Source organism: Myotis lucifugus, unplaced genomic scaffold (assembly GCF_000147115.1).
Source record: "Myotis lucifugus unplaced genomic scaffold, Myoluc2.0 scaffold_9, whole genome shotgun sequence".
NCBI lineage: Eukaryota > Metazoa > Chordata > Mammalia > Chiroptera > Vespertilionidae > Myotis > Myotis lucifugus.
Window position 1 is genome coordinate 762694 of NW_005871057.1, and position 14081 is coordinate 776774.

Below are 14081 nucleotides of genomic sequence, written 5' to 3' on the forward strand. Positions count from 1 at the left end.
AACACAGATTTTGCCCTAGCCGGTTTGGCTCGTGGATAGAGTGTCGGCCTGTGGACTCAAGGGTCCCACGTTCGATTCCGGTCAAGGGCATGTACCTTGGTTGCGGGCCCATCCCCAGTAGGGAGCATGCAGGAGGCAGCTGATCAATGTTTCTCTATCATCGATATTTCTAACTCTCTATCCCTCTCCTTTCCTCTCTGTAAAAATTCAATCAAATATATTTTAAAAAAATAAAAAATTAACAAATAAACACAGATTTTGAGATTTGGGCACTGTTTGATACCTAGCATTTGCAATAATGAGGCAATGGCCAAGTAACCTCATTAACAACTTCGTATGAGGTCTCCAGTCCCATATGTCAGAGAAGGACCATGTCCACTTGGGGATTTAGTCTATTTTCAGTTGTTGACGTTAATTAGAGGAGATCAACGGTAACTGGTGGGGGCTGTAGTACATGAAGGGAGGACAACAGGCTAATGTTAGCCTCTCCCGCACAGCCTCCCTAAGTATAGGATTATATGCCTTTTTAATCCCTTGTACACTGAAGTTTCAAATCACAAAGATGTAAGATTTAAAATAATTTAAACTAATAAAAAAAGGTTTTTAATCCATGTTTAGCCTTCAACCTTCCCTATGTGCTATCAACTGATTTTGCAGAGTGAACAAACTCTACCAATATAACAGATAATCAAAAAAGAATTTTCATTTTAAAGAAAAAATTTTTAGAAGTCCCCACTCAGCTACCCCCTTGCCATTTTGTTGATGCAAAAACATTGATTGTGTAAGTCAGAAGTGAATTCTACTGTGAAGTTAGTGCATTGGTTTTCTCTCTCTCTCTCTCTCTTCTCTCTCTCTCTCTCTCTCTCTCTCATGATTTAACTATTTTTTATACTCTTTAAGCATGTCTGAAGATCCAGTGTGCTGATCTTCAGATGAAAGAGGCTAGAGCAGTGGTTCTCAACCTTCTGGCCCTTTAAATACAGTTCCTCATGTTGTGACCCAACCATAAAATTATTTTCGTTGCTACTTCATAACTGTAATGTTGCTACTGTTATGAATCGTAATGTAAATATCTGATCTGCAGGATGGTCTTAGGCGACCCCTGTGAAAGGGTCATTCGACCGCCAAAGGGGTCGCGACCCACAGGTTGAGAACCCCTGGGCTAGAGCTATGCTTACTGACAACTATGCCAAGCTGAATGGTTGCACTTTTTGGGATTTAACAATCCTCTGTTTGCTCTCTTCCTATCTTGACTTAATCTCTCTTACTACAATATTTTATTTTATATTTTACATACACATAGGACACACAGTTCAAAACTCAAAGCAATATAAAAAAAAGTATACATTAAAAATAAAGTATACATGTCTTGCTATTGTCCCATCTTCCCCGGCTCTCCCTACTAGCTTTTAAAAAATAAAGTTTTCTTTAAGCATAAAGAAGCCATCTAGTCTTTTTTTTTAATGTATTTTTATTGGTTTCAGAAAGGAAGGGAGAGGGAGTGGTAGATAGAAACATCAATGATGAGAGAGAATTATGGATCGGCTGCCTCCTGCACACCCCTTACTGGGGATCGAGCCCACAACCTGGGCATATGCCCTTGAGTGGAATCAAACCCGGGATGCTCTATTCACTGAGCCATACCGACTAGAGCTGTAGTCTTTTTCTTTAAAAAATAAAAAGCACCAAACTATACACATTCTTCTGTGCCTTGCTTTTTTCACACACACATATAATGCTGAGGTCTCTCCTTATCAGTTTATAGGGTTCTTCCTTGTGTGTGGAAGCACTACACATTGTTTAACTATCAGCTGTGGCGGGACACTTGAGTTAACCAATCGTACACGATCACAGGCCCTGCTGAACAATCTTGTATGTACAGGTCGTTTTGCACATGCGGAGCTGTATCTGTAGGAATTATTCCCAGAAGCAGGATTCCTGGGTCAAAGGACTGAAAGCATCTCTAATTCTGGTAAGTACTGCCAGGTCCTCTTCAAAGGCAGTGTGCTAGTTTACCTTGCCCAGCAGCAGTGCAGGAGTGCATGATGCACACAGCCTTGGCAACAAAATAGTGTGTTGCCAAAAAGTGTAACTTTCCAATTTGAGGAAAATAGGCATCTCTCAAGATCTTATTGTGATTCACAGGAACCTTCCTCACACTCTAAGAGAAATGAATGTCTAGACAGATAAAAGAAAGAACTATATAATAACATACAAAGCAGAACTGGGGCATTAAGGGTTTTGGACTTCTGGTCAATGTGATAAAAAATAGTATGTTATAGTTTGAATCTGCATTTTTCTTATTTTGTGTAAGGTATGTATGTTTAAGGACTAGTCATTTTAAACTAGTCATTTCCTCCACTCCTTTACTATTAGGCTGTTGATCATTTTCAATCACTTTGTAAGAGCACTTTTTATTTTAGGGAGATAAAAACTTTGTGTATGATTTAATTTGCAAAAATCTCCCACAATTTATCAATGATCTTTTGATTCAGCTTATGATTTTGCCAATGTTTATTAATACAACTAACAGACTAATAATGCAACGAGTAAACTGAATACAGATATTGATACAGGATCTAAAAATCAGGTCACAGGGCCAGAACTTAGAAACACAGTGCCTTGCAACACCACTGTAGCTGGAACTGGGGTGCAGGTAAAACTTAGAAACATACAAAGTTGCTGTCTTTTACTGGTGCTTCAAACAAGTATTGGGACAGAGGTGGACAGTTCCTCCTACACCTCCTTTATGCCTGACTTATTCAGAACTGGCTGGCAGGAAAAAAAAGCAAAGACAAAAGTGGTGATTTACACCAAGAGCCAACAATTGGTGGGGCATTCTGGATCCGGAAAGCTGCACATGTCTTAAAGGCACGCAGAGAGGATAGGTATAAACAAAAGCACAAGCCACAGGGTGGGACCTGAACAGGGTTGAAGTGGGGAGAACAAAGAATGCCAACCACCTCTCCCTGTGTTAGGTCAGCAAAAGGTCAGGGAGCCTGTGACAGCAGTGCTGTCGGATGAGGGTAAAATTCTTGTCCTCCTAAAGCTCGTGATCTCTCAACTCAACTGAAAACAGCATACCAAAGAAATAAATATGTTTCTTATTTCTTAAGGTCAACTACAGAAGTGGTGAAGAAGAGAGTGATTACCTCACTAGAGACCAATTTTGGTAAGGCAAGACCACTGAATAGCAATCTGGGAAATCTCTAAGAAATAAGAATTTACTTACTCAGACAGAAAATCTGCATGATAGTAATAATCTGAAAGTTTATCCAGGAAAGAACGAGGTTCCAAAATAAATGTAGGCAGAACCACCCTGGACAGGTCCATACCAGGACGGACTTGTTTCAGCAATGTCCAGATAAGGCTTTTGTTTTCTTCAGACACAGTTTCTGTTTGTGAAGCCTCACCTGCCTTTAGCAATTAACAAAAAATATTGAAATATTATATTTATTTCAGACACATAGATGTGTAGAAAAGACAGCTAATGTTGAAAACCAGAACTCTCTATCTGACCATTCCAAGCATTCTTAAAATGTGAAAACAACCCATTAAATAATAAAGTCTATAGCTATAAAATTTTGGTAAAAAGGGTATTTGCAAAAGATATCAAAGTAAATGATATAAAGACTCTATTACAAAAATATTATACTTCATTACAATAAAGCTACCTCTATGCACTTGCAATAAACAACAAAGTTATAAACTCAAGTTTCCTGCATTTTACTTGTACCTGGCAATGACATCTAGCAGCATCCTATATCAAAAGCAAACCTAAAGAAAATGTAAACTGTAAATTTACTAGAATATATTCATATTTGTGTATTACATGTTTTTAGTTGTTTATAAATCCTGATGTATTTCATATGTATACAACTTCTAAAATAAAGTAGGTATAAAATATTCTTTTGGGAAAATAAGCAATAGGTCAAACAAATAATATATTCAATTTCTTTAGAATTAGAAAACCCAAATCTCTGAAAATCACAGACTTCTACCTCTCCGAGTTCCTCATGGCTCTGTTCAGTATAGGTGGTCTCTTTTAGAGGCTCGATAGGCTCAGGTTCGATGTATGAGTCATCTTGCCTCTCTGATGTATCTGTGTCACTGTCTTCACTTTTCCCCATCACCTCATTGTCAGACTCATCATGCTCTTGATCATTTTCTTTATCGGATTTATCAGAATACATATCTTGGTCCTTAAAATGCTGTCGTTCAATTTCACTATCATTTAGCCTTAAGGAAAAGAATTATTAGAAGGAAGAATAAAAGAGGTTAAGAATATTTAATTTATAAATAAGAATGATATGTAACATTTACTGAGAATTTATTATGTGTCGGCACCGTTCTTAATATTTTAAATAGTTTTACTCATTTAATCTTCAAAATAACCATATGAGATTAGTAAATGGCACAGAGAAGTTAAGGAAAAATCTGGGAAATGTTCAAGATGACACTGAACTCTTTGCCTCTCTACCAGCTGGGGCTAAAATTGTCCAAAAGCAAAATTTTAGACAATCTGTTGCTGGCTTTTTTTCTTAGTTTTGTAGTCATCGTCACTTGAGTCACTTGTGGTCTGAAGGAAAACTTCAAGTTAAGATCATCAGACAGATTATCAAGTGAACTCAAATGAAGTATGACTTTCCACCTGTAAAGGAAGCCAAAGTCACTCAAAAGAAGTATAAGACAAAAAAATGTAAAAGGTAATAATTATAGCTACTTAATACTTAACTGATAAGATAATCGAGAAAAAAGTTCAAGGAAAATTGGAAATGAAAATATTAGTTTAAGGAAATAAGCCTGTAACCTAAAATTGATATGCTGCTATAACCAATCCTGTTTATCCTAACCCCAAAGTGATTAGGGTCAATAATCTATACAAAAAGAGAATTAAAAACCTTACTTCCAGAATCAATTTTTTGTTTTTAGAAACTTCTTATTTAGGAAAGTATCTGTGGGTTTCATTTAGCATAAAAATCTTACAGGGATGAACACTTAAGTACTACTTTAAAAATGAATACACGATGCCATTATATACCATTGATATTTTAGCAATGCTGAGATAATAACAGAGCAGAGAAGTCCTATTTGATTCCTATGTTAGTGTCTATTTTTCCAAAATCTTCATTTGTTTGGATTTTAACCAGATAATTTCTAACAGGAATTCATTTTTACATGCATATTACTTTCTTTCTTTCCCTTTATAATCATATATTTTTAAAAAGTAGTCTAAAATTGCTCTCCTTAACCTCTCACAATCTGGTCTTCACTCCCCTAAATCAAGTGACTGTGTTCCCTCAAAAGTCACTAATGATGGCTTAGTTGACAAACCCAATGGCCCTATCTAATCTTTACCTCCTTTGACTTCTCTGCATTACTGAACCTAGATGATAATTATTTTCCTTGAAATAGTCTTAAATGCGTGGGTTCCATGTAATTGTAGTTCTACTTTTTAAGCTCTCTGATCCCTCTTATTCCTTCTGCCCTTAAATATTTTCATCTTCCTTGGCCCTTTTTTTATTTTCTCTATTCTCTCTCCTTTGGCAAGCTACCAAATTTCTATTTGATTTCCAAACCCATGTATGCAGGAATAAGCTTCAGACCCATGTTTTTAAATGCTTGGCTGATATCATCTATGTCTAGGGACTGCTGCATCTTAAACATATATAATATTTAATAAATTATTATCTCCAAAACATGGTTTTTGTTTTATTTTACCATCATCTTCCCTATCACTCAGGCATAAAGCTTGGTAATTTTTAACTTCACCAACTCCCTGTCCCTTACATCCAAGCAGATTCTTACCCCTCATCTCTGCATCATAGCTCACAGCTCATTTTCTGTCATCCAGCCAAAATGAACATGTTGATATGTTGATTCTACTTTTGCAAAAATCTGTTACATTGATCCTCTCCCTCATTCCCTAGAAGGATGTTATGTCTTCATCCTATAAATTCTCTTGATCTTGTATTACCCTAAAGCACGTCTCCTTTGGTTGCTTATGTTATTCTTTTCTTTCTACTATTTATTGCTGCCTGGAATTTTATAGGTTTCAAATATAACAAAACATCTCTTCAGGATCACATAGCTAATAAACTGTTACACTGGATTCAAATTTAAGATCATATCAGATTCATCTCCCTATTCAAAATTATACAGAAAAGTGTACAGTATCTTACAAAGAAAACAGGCTCCAAATTTTTAATGAATAAATATGTGAAGCAAATGATTTGTTAAGATCCCCAAATAAGACCATTTAGAGATTACCTGGTATTCAACAAAAACAATGTATGTTTTACAGCTGAAGAGCTTCAACGAAAACATTTAAGGAAGAGGCCCCAACAAACATCCATTCCTATATAAATTGTGTTCCCACCCCCCAATCTTTTCCCATTCAGGCTTTTGTTCTGAGGATTAAGATAAAATGCGAGATTATAATTCTGCAAAGAAAGGATGTAAAAGGTCAGGTAATGGAAATTTTCAAAGAGAGTGAAGAAAAAGAGTCAAGCAAAAGGATAAGAGGAAAAAAAAGTTCAGCTCAGGTTATAAGGAGGAGAATAGCAGTCTAACAACTTTCAGGAGAGTAATCCAATGCCCATAGCAATAAGTAGCTGTAGAGCAGAAATTGAGCATTGGAGCAAGGGAGGAAAAGGGGAAGTCTAATGTTTTTCCTACAAAGCAACAAAATAAATCTGAACCTCAACAAACCTCTGAACCTCAAGGAAAGTATTGTGTTTCCCTGAAGAAAATTTTTTTAAAATTAACTACTATAAATGCTTCAGGTGGTAAAGCCAAAATAAGACACAGTTCCAACTCAAAGCACAATATCATAGGAGGATTCCATAAATACCAGAAAGGATTAAGTCAAATACCATTACAAAAATAATAATAAGTCAAGTGCCATTACAGAACAGCAATAGAAGGCCAGATATTTCATGGTTAGGAGGCATGAAAGTTTTTGCATATAACATTTGAATCGGTCTTAAAGAATTCATAGTCCTATGACAGGAGAAAAGAGCAAGGTAGACTTTCACATATGATACAATATTTGAGGTCAGTCTTGAATACAGTCTTTTGATGGGAAAAAAGAACAAAGTGGACTAGAACTCATTCTTAATGAAGGGAACACCATACACAAAGACAAGGTAGACAACAGCATGGTTGCATTTGGAAAATAACAAGTAATTCACATTAGCTAGGGTCATGCAAATAACTTTCTATACCTCATCATAGTAACTAAACAAATCTTAAACCAGGCCTTAGATCATATAATCAGAAGAAGACAGCCAAATTTCAATCCTACATACACTACAAAAATTCTAGGCCTGCCAATTAACCTAGTGAACAACATGGTCTCCAAATTACCAAATTAGGGGCAATATCTACTTACTGGAAGTTGTCACCACTGTGAAGATTGTTAGCACGTAATAAGCCATACAAAGTCACATGTGTGCTCTCTGATGAAATGCTCAGGTCATGTTCCTTCCCTTCCCTGATCATTGTACGTTTAAGAAGACTAGAACATTTCAAAGCCAACTCCAAAGCATCCATCCAGCACCTTCCTAGAAGAACACAGATTCATAAGGAGTATAATTCGAGAAACTACACAAACTGGCATCCATCTTAATGTAACACTGTTACCCTTTAGGCATACTATCATTTCTCTGAGAAACATGCACCAGAAAAGTTACTTTGAACATCAAGTCTTACAAGGATTTTTAAATGTGATTTTTCAGTTTATCAAGTGTTTTTTTATATCTTAAGTATCTAGAAACCATTGGTAAATGAACAGAATATAGCACACATTGGTAAGTATACCTAGTGAAAATACATGTATTCTATTTTTTAAATTTTAGAACAGTAACATATAGTATAATTTGAAGGTACCAAAAAGGTATATAAAATATACTGAAGGGGTTATGTTTTACTATAAACAAACTAAAAAATGTTTTGTTGGTAGTGAGTCTATTCCCAGGTTTAGCATCCATTTTACTCATATGTATAAAAAATTTTAAGTCAGGGAAAAGCCTGTACAATACTGTTATTAACTGCTATATTAGTTAGTAGAAACATTATTAACTTATTTTTTAAATTGAAATTTAGAACTGTAATTAGCAGAAAAAAATGTTACTTTCACTTAAAATCCACATATATTTGTTTCAGCATTTGCTGGAATTATCAGCCAAATAACAAATACTTGTGCCTATGATAATTTAATTTTAAAAATAATCATCTGGTAAAAGTAAACTCTGGAAGGTTACAGGATTCCTTAGGCTAAGCTAGTCTAAACTATAAAATATAAAAGTGTGACAGAAATCCATTATTAATTAGTAAAGTTTTAAAGTTACCTTGATTTCAAATAAGTAAGTTTTGCTTTCCCTGTATTTGCTTCAGGAATTATGTATTAAGTTAATAAGTGCAGAACAACAGTTTATAATTAAATGTTTATATTTAAAAAAATTATAATAGTGTGTCTTAAAAATATTAATACTTAGTGATAGAAAATAATATTAAATGTACCTCTAAAATGATAAAACTTAACGAGTTACCACGGGGAACATTAAACAAATCAAGAAGGTGTTAACATGTCAGTGAAGGATAAAGAAGAAAACTCAAGGCTGTTAATTCATAATTTAATTATCTAATGCCTCCTTCCTATCAGATTCTTCTGTTTTCTACCAAGTTAATGATATATTTGATGTTTTAAGCAATTGATGATTACAATACTTCTGCTGCAAATACCATACTAAAGACAGATTTTCCCAAAGGAAAATACACAGTGGAATATAAATAAACCTTTTAAAATGAGACCAAAATCCAATCCATCAAAACTTGTATTTACCATCTGACTCTGAAGTAGCTCGGATGATCAAGTAACTGCTAGGTAAAGGCTGAGTTATGGATCCAACTGCTTCACCTTTTGGACCCTTAAAATAAACAAATAAAATAAAAATAAGCAAAATAAATGGCATATAGTACTGTAATATCTTGACTTTATATTATCTATTATTATCAATAACAATCTAAGTTAGCCATGGATTATAATTTAAAAGCAAACAAGATTTAATTTCATGCTTCTTGAGAAAGCAAATGTTGAGTTTAAGGAAAGTTTTCCTTTCCCAACAAATATACCTCCTTACCAAAAAATTGAACAACTTATATTTATCATTAGTTAAACATTATTTCTGTACATTGTTCACACATTAAAAGAAAATCTAAAATTCACCATACTATACAAAATTTTAATTTAACAGAGAATTTCCATCTCACATATACTACTAGAAAAAATACTTAACTTCTAGAAACTATAAAGAAACAGCTGGAAAGAAAAAAAGAAACAGCTGGAAATATAGCTATAATTTATAAGCAAAAGAAAAAAAGAATTTTTACTAGGTCTAGGGAAAAAATAAAGCTCCATTTATAAGCAGTAATATACTTGTTTATAAATACCAACTATAAAAGCTAATTTTAAAGAAATTTTATTGTTGTTGGCTGGGATTGTTTTAGAAGTATACAACACCAAGAGCTCTATAGTAATTATTATCATCAAGGCTAATCTTAGGAGGATATAGTTCTTATTTGGAAAGAAAAATCTGAGGATTCAATTTATAGTATAATTTTGATTGAAAAGCACAATTTTCAAGTTCTCAGATCAAGGAATAAAATGAACTTTAAAAAGTATAATCAGTAGAAAGTAAAGATTCAGAGTCAAAATTTAAAAATAGAAAAATCAATATGATTTTAACAAATCTTCTAAAATCCCTTGGGTATTTTCAAATAGCTTTTTAATTTATGGGACAGTTCCTAGAACCAGTATAGAGTAGTAACTAGAGTCAGACTGTCTGGGTTTCAACTTTGGTTCCATGCTAGAAAAATTATTAAAGTAATCTCTTTAGGCCTCAATCTCTTTGTCTGGTTAATAAGAAAAAACTGTATCCTTCCTAAAGTTATGAGAATTTAAAAAAATATTCCATGTAGAATGCTCAAAAGAATCCCTGACACATAGTTAAGAACTCATAAACATTATTTTTTCCTAATCATAGACACTGACTTTAAAAGTGTTTAAACAATGTCCTAAGTAGGTTTTGCTTGTTGAGAATATTCTGATGCTCATGTAATTGTACAAACTTCCCTCTCACAGATAGTTGGAATGAAATAAACTTGATATCAAAATTTATTTTTTATTATTTCTTAAATTTTTTATTTATTGGTTTTAGAGAGGAAGGGTCGGGGGGAGAAACACTGATGTGTTGCTCCATGTATTTATGCATTCATCCGTTGCTTCTTAAGTGTCCTGACTGGAGAATGAACCCACAACCTTGGTGTATTGGGACGATGCTCTAAACAACTGAGCTACCTGGCCAGGGCTAAAAGTATTTTTAATGACTTAAAATTCATTATAATTCTTACAATTCCTAAGAGTAATAGTAAAGAATAAATGCTATATATAAAAGGTTTTGAAAGGAATTTTTTCATTTGAGTATCATATGATATATAAATACCACAGGCTGTATGGGTTAAATTCTTTCCTCTGTGGGCAGTATCTAATTCCAGAATGGAACTAACTCTGTAATCCTAAATTTATTCTTCTCTCTAGGCTACTGAAACAAAGGTAAAGAGCCCAGTTTTTTCCCTAGGTATAAGTATATTGCCCAATTAAGCAATACCAAAAATATTTAAAAGCTGAAGCTACTTTTACTTAGTGCTAATCTCAATTATGTGGTTTTCCTTAAAGGAGTTCTAAATCCTTTATTCAAGCGTAACTGGCCTTCTTAAAATTAAAACAATGGTGGCTTTGTAAAAACTTAAACTAGGCTCAGACACATTTATTCTGTTAGCGTGTACTGCACATCTACTGTAGAATTTCTTGGTAGTTAATCAAAATAAGGCTTTTCTATTTTCCTGATTAAGTTTCTGCTATTATAACACAGGAATGACCACAGTAATATTTTTTAGTTATAAAGCATTAGAGTTCCATCTTCAAAGAACGTTGCCTCTCAAGAGTAAGAAAGACTGTGATTGCTTATACTTACCACATATTTATATTACTACAGAAAAAACTTACAAAAATAAATGGCAGCTTCTGTTCTATGGTATCTTACAATTTTGACAAACAGAAAAACACAGTAAATATGATACAACATTACAAAGCAGATTAATTGCAAATTTTAAAAATCAGTACAAACTGAATCCCCATAGCAAAGAGGTAACAAACAATGTAAGTTAAAAACATTTTTCTGGAGAAATATTTAAGTTAGATCTTAAAGGTAAACAAGAACATTTGGTACAAATTTCATTGTGGGTAGGGACAGAGGAATAATACCCTTAAAAACAGAAATAAATTTATAAGTGCTGGCACAAAATAGCAACCATTAGATTGATTTGTCTCAGTTCTACTCATAGATTACCATCTTTACTTTTTACCTATATAACAAGTACTTACCTTCACTGCCCAAATAGATTGCTCCAAAGGATGAAAAAGTTTGAAACAAAAGCCATCCTTTTTTGACGGGCGCTCAATGATTTCACAAGCATTCAGAAGGACTGTTCCTACCCATTGACCATTTTTTTGGGTTTTATAGATCAGTAGCACCCCAGGTTTCAACACACACCACAACTTGGTCCAGCTCTTCAGAGTACCACGTATCTACAGAAAGTAAGTATAAGAAATAAGGCTCTGTTTTTCTCTTTCTGCTCCATAAAACGTAAACTGAATAATGGCAAATAGGATGTTTTAATTTAAAATTTCTAGAAAATGTACATGTTAAAGTCAATAGATATTCTTTTAAACCTACTAAATGGCAAGCATTAATAATAAATATAAAAATAGCATGACTCCTGCTTCTGAGGTTCTTAAATTCTAGTGGGAGACTGGGTCACCAGTTTCAAAATACTGTACTAAGTAGAATGGCTTTCCTAACCTCCTAGGTTAGGTCAGGGACTATTAAAATATACTTTCCTAATAGTCTCCTCTTAGCATCTGTAACAGCTGTAATTTTATTTCTGTGAGTACAAGATTATTCTACCTTTTAAGATCTTATCCCTTTACCACTACATAAAGTGCTGCAAACACTGCTAACACACACCAGGAATTCCCTAAATATTTGATGAGTTGTAGAAAAACGGAAGAACATCCTCTATCCCTAAAATCACCTTCTCTAAATTACTCCATTGTTAGTAATTACATAGAGTGTGCCATATAAACTTCTTGGGAATATTTTAAAACACAAGTCACATAACTCTCTCTCTAGTCTTATAAAATGTTCCTCATCCTAGGCTTTAATGCTATGTAAAAAAAAAATAGTCTATAGCTACCTTTTCCTATTCTATATCCGTAATCCATTAAAAGTGTTTCTATGTAAGTCACTGAGTTCACAGTACTGAAAAGGATGCTAATATAGTATTAATATTAAAAACTAGGAATTGTCCTCAGTTTTATTTACTGTAAAACATCTGTTCTCTCAATGCACTTACATGAATTATGAAATAAGTATAGGGCTCCCAAATTCCTCAAACAGGCATACCACAGTAACTCTAGATAAGAAAAATTTAGAAAGGGGGCATTTGGAATCAGACATAAAAAAAGAGAAAATCTTTAAGAAAGAGTCTGCATATATGTAAAAGAGATGGAAAGTAAGCGTTATTCTGAGATAAGATTCTAGATCTTGGAGATGTGATAGTAAAACATGAATGGTAAATTATCAGAATTCAGGTAGGATTTAGAAAGTCAGCCAGGGGAAGTATTAGGGAGTTTGGGGGAACTGGTTGGGGAAATCCAATGTCAAAAAGACAAGAGTAGGTTTAGCTCTGAAAAACCCAAGTGTGATCTGGAGTTTGAAGTCTTTTAAGTAAAGTCAAAATTAGAAGGTGTTTTCAGCACAACATTGAAGAAGACCCTAATATTACTTGAACTCTCAGGGAAACCAGCACTAGACTCCTATGTTAGTAAGAGAACTTCAATGACAGATCTCATAAAGATTTTAGGTTGGTGATTGTACCAACTCTTTGGGAAAGTGCAAAGCTTTCAGGAATGGGGTGATTTTTAGGTCAAGGCCAGATACTAAAATTTCTTGGGAGTCAGGGTTTTATAAGATCATTCTCAGAGTTAGCCTTAGTCTGAAAGATTACTACCAAATATCCTTCTGATAAAAACAAGAAAGAGTTACTGATATGATAAAAAAAGGAAATATAAATAAGTGGGAATAACCAGAGGCCAAAATAATAAGTCATGGAAACAGCAATATGTACATTTCTCTGAAAACTAATCCTTTTCAAATGATAATTTTTATATTAACTTTGTATCATATCCTCTCAATAATGCATATACCAAGTCTGTAATAATACTAAATGATAATCTGAAAATAATTTTTTTTAAATCCTCAAGGATATTTTCCCATTGATTTTTGAGAGAGTGGAAGGGAGGGAGAAGGGGGGGGGGGTGAGAGAGAAAAACATCAATGTGAGAGAGACATATTGATTGGTTGCCTCCTGCACATGCCCCAACCCAGACTGGGCCAGGGATCGAACCTGCAACAGAGGTACGTGCCTTTGACTGGGAATCAACCCAGGACTCTTCAATCTGCAGGCCGAAGCTCTTGTCACTGAGCCAAACTGGCTAGGGCCAAAATATTTTTTTATAGCATATTGATTAGACTACATAATGTCGTACAAATCAAAAAGCCTTTTTAAACGAACTGCTATACATACTTGATGTTGTTGTCAAGAAAGAACAACATTAAGGTTCCTTCTCCCCATTAAGATTGGAACAGAGAACCTCTGGGATATAATTAATAGTTTTTCAGTGAAAAACAATCATCCTAGTAGTTATTTATGTCTTGCAGGATGGCTTTAGTGTACTCTGGGCTTTCTTATTCCAGTAGATAAACATCCAGCAATGAGAATTCAAGATTCAATACAAACTGACCTTCAACCAATCAGCCATGACAATAACAGAAGGATCTGTGATTGAACTGAGTAACTCCTTTGTGGCTCTTTTCTTTTCTTCTCGGTAATTTTTCTTTTGCACCTATTTTACAGAAACAATAGCAAAATTAAAAATTCATTAGAAATGGGCAATT

General features: G+C 34.0%; 1 protein-coding gene across 13 annotated transcripts in view; it reads right to left on the reverse strand.

Annotated features, from left to right (window-relative positions):
• The window catches only part of OSBPL8 (oxysterol binding protein like 8), a 157190-nt gene that overhangs the window by 24334 nt on the left and 118775 nt on the right, over nt 1–14081 (reverse strand). For all 13 annotated transcript variants that reach the window (XM_023749748.1, XM_023749742.1, XM_023749752.1 and 10 more), the window contains 6 exons: nt 13928–14029; nt 11447–11650; nt 8846–8930; nt 7394–7565; nt 4002–4239; nt 3233–3417 (listed from right to left, as the gene is read on the reverse strand). In XM_023749748.1, the coding sequence (XP_023605516.1) occupies nt 3233–3417; nt 4002–4239; nt 7394–7565; nt 8846–8930; nt 11447–11650; nt 13928–14029 (986 nt within the window). The remainder of the gene's footprint in view (nt 1–3232; nt 3418–4001; nt 4240–7393; nt 7566–8845; nt 8931–11446; nt 11651–13927; nt 14030–14081) is intronic.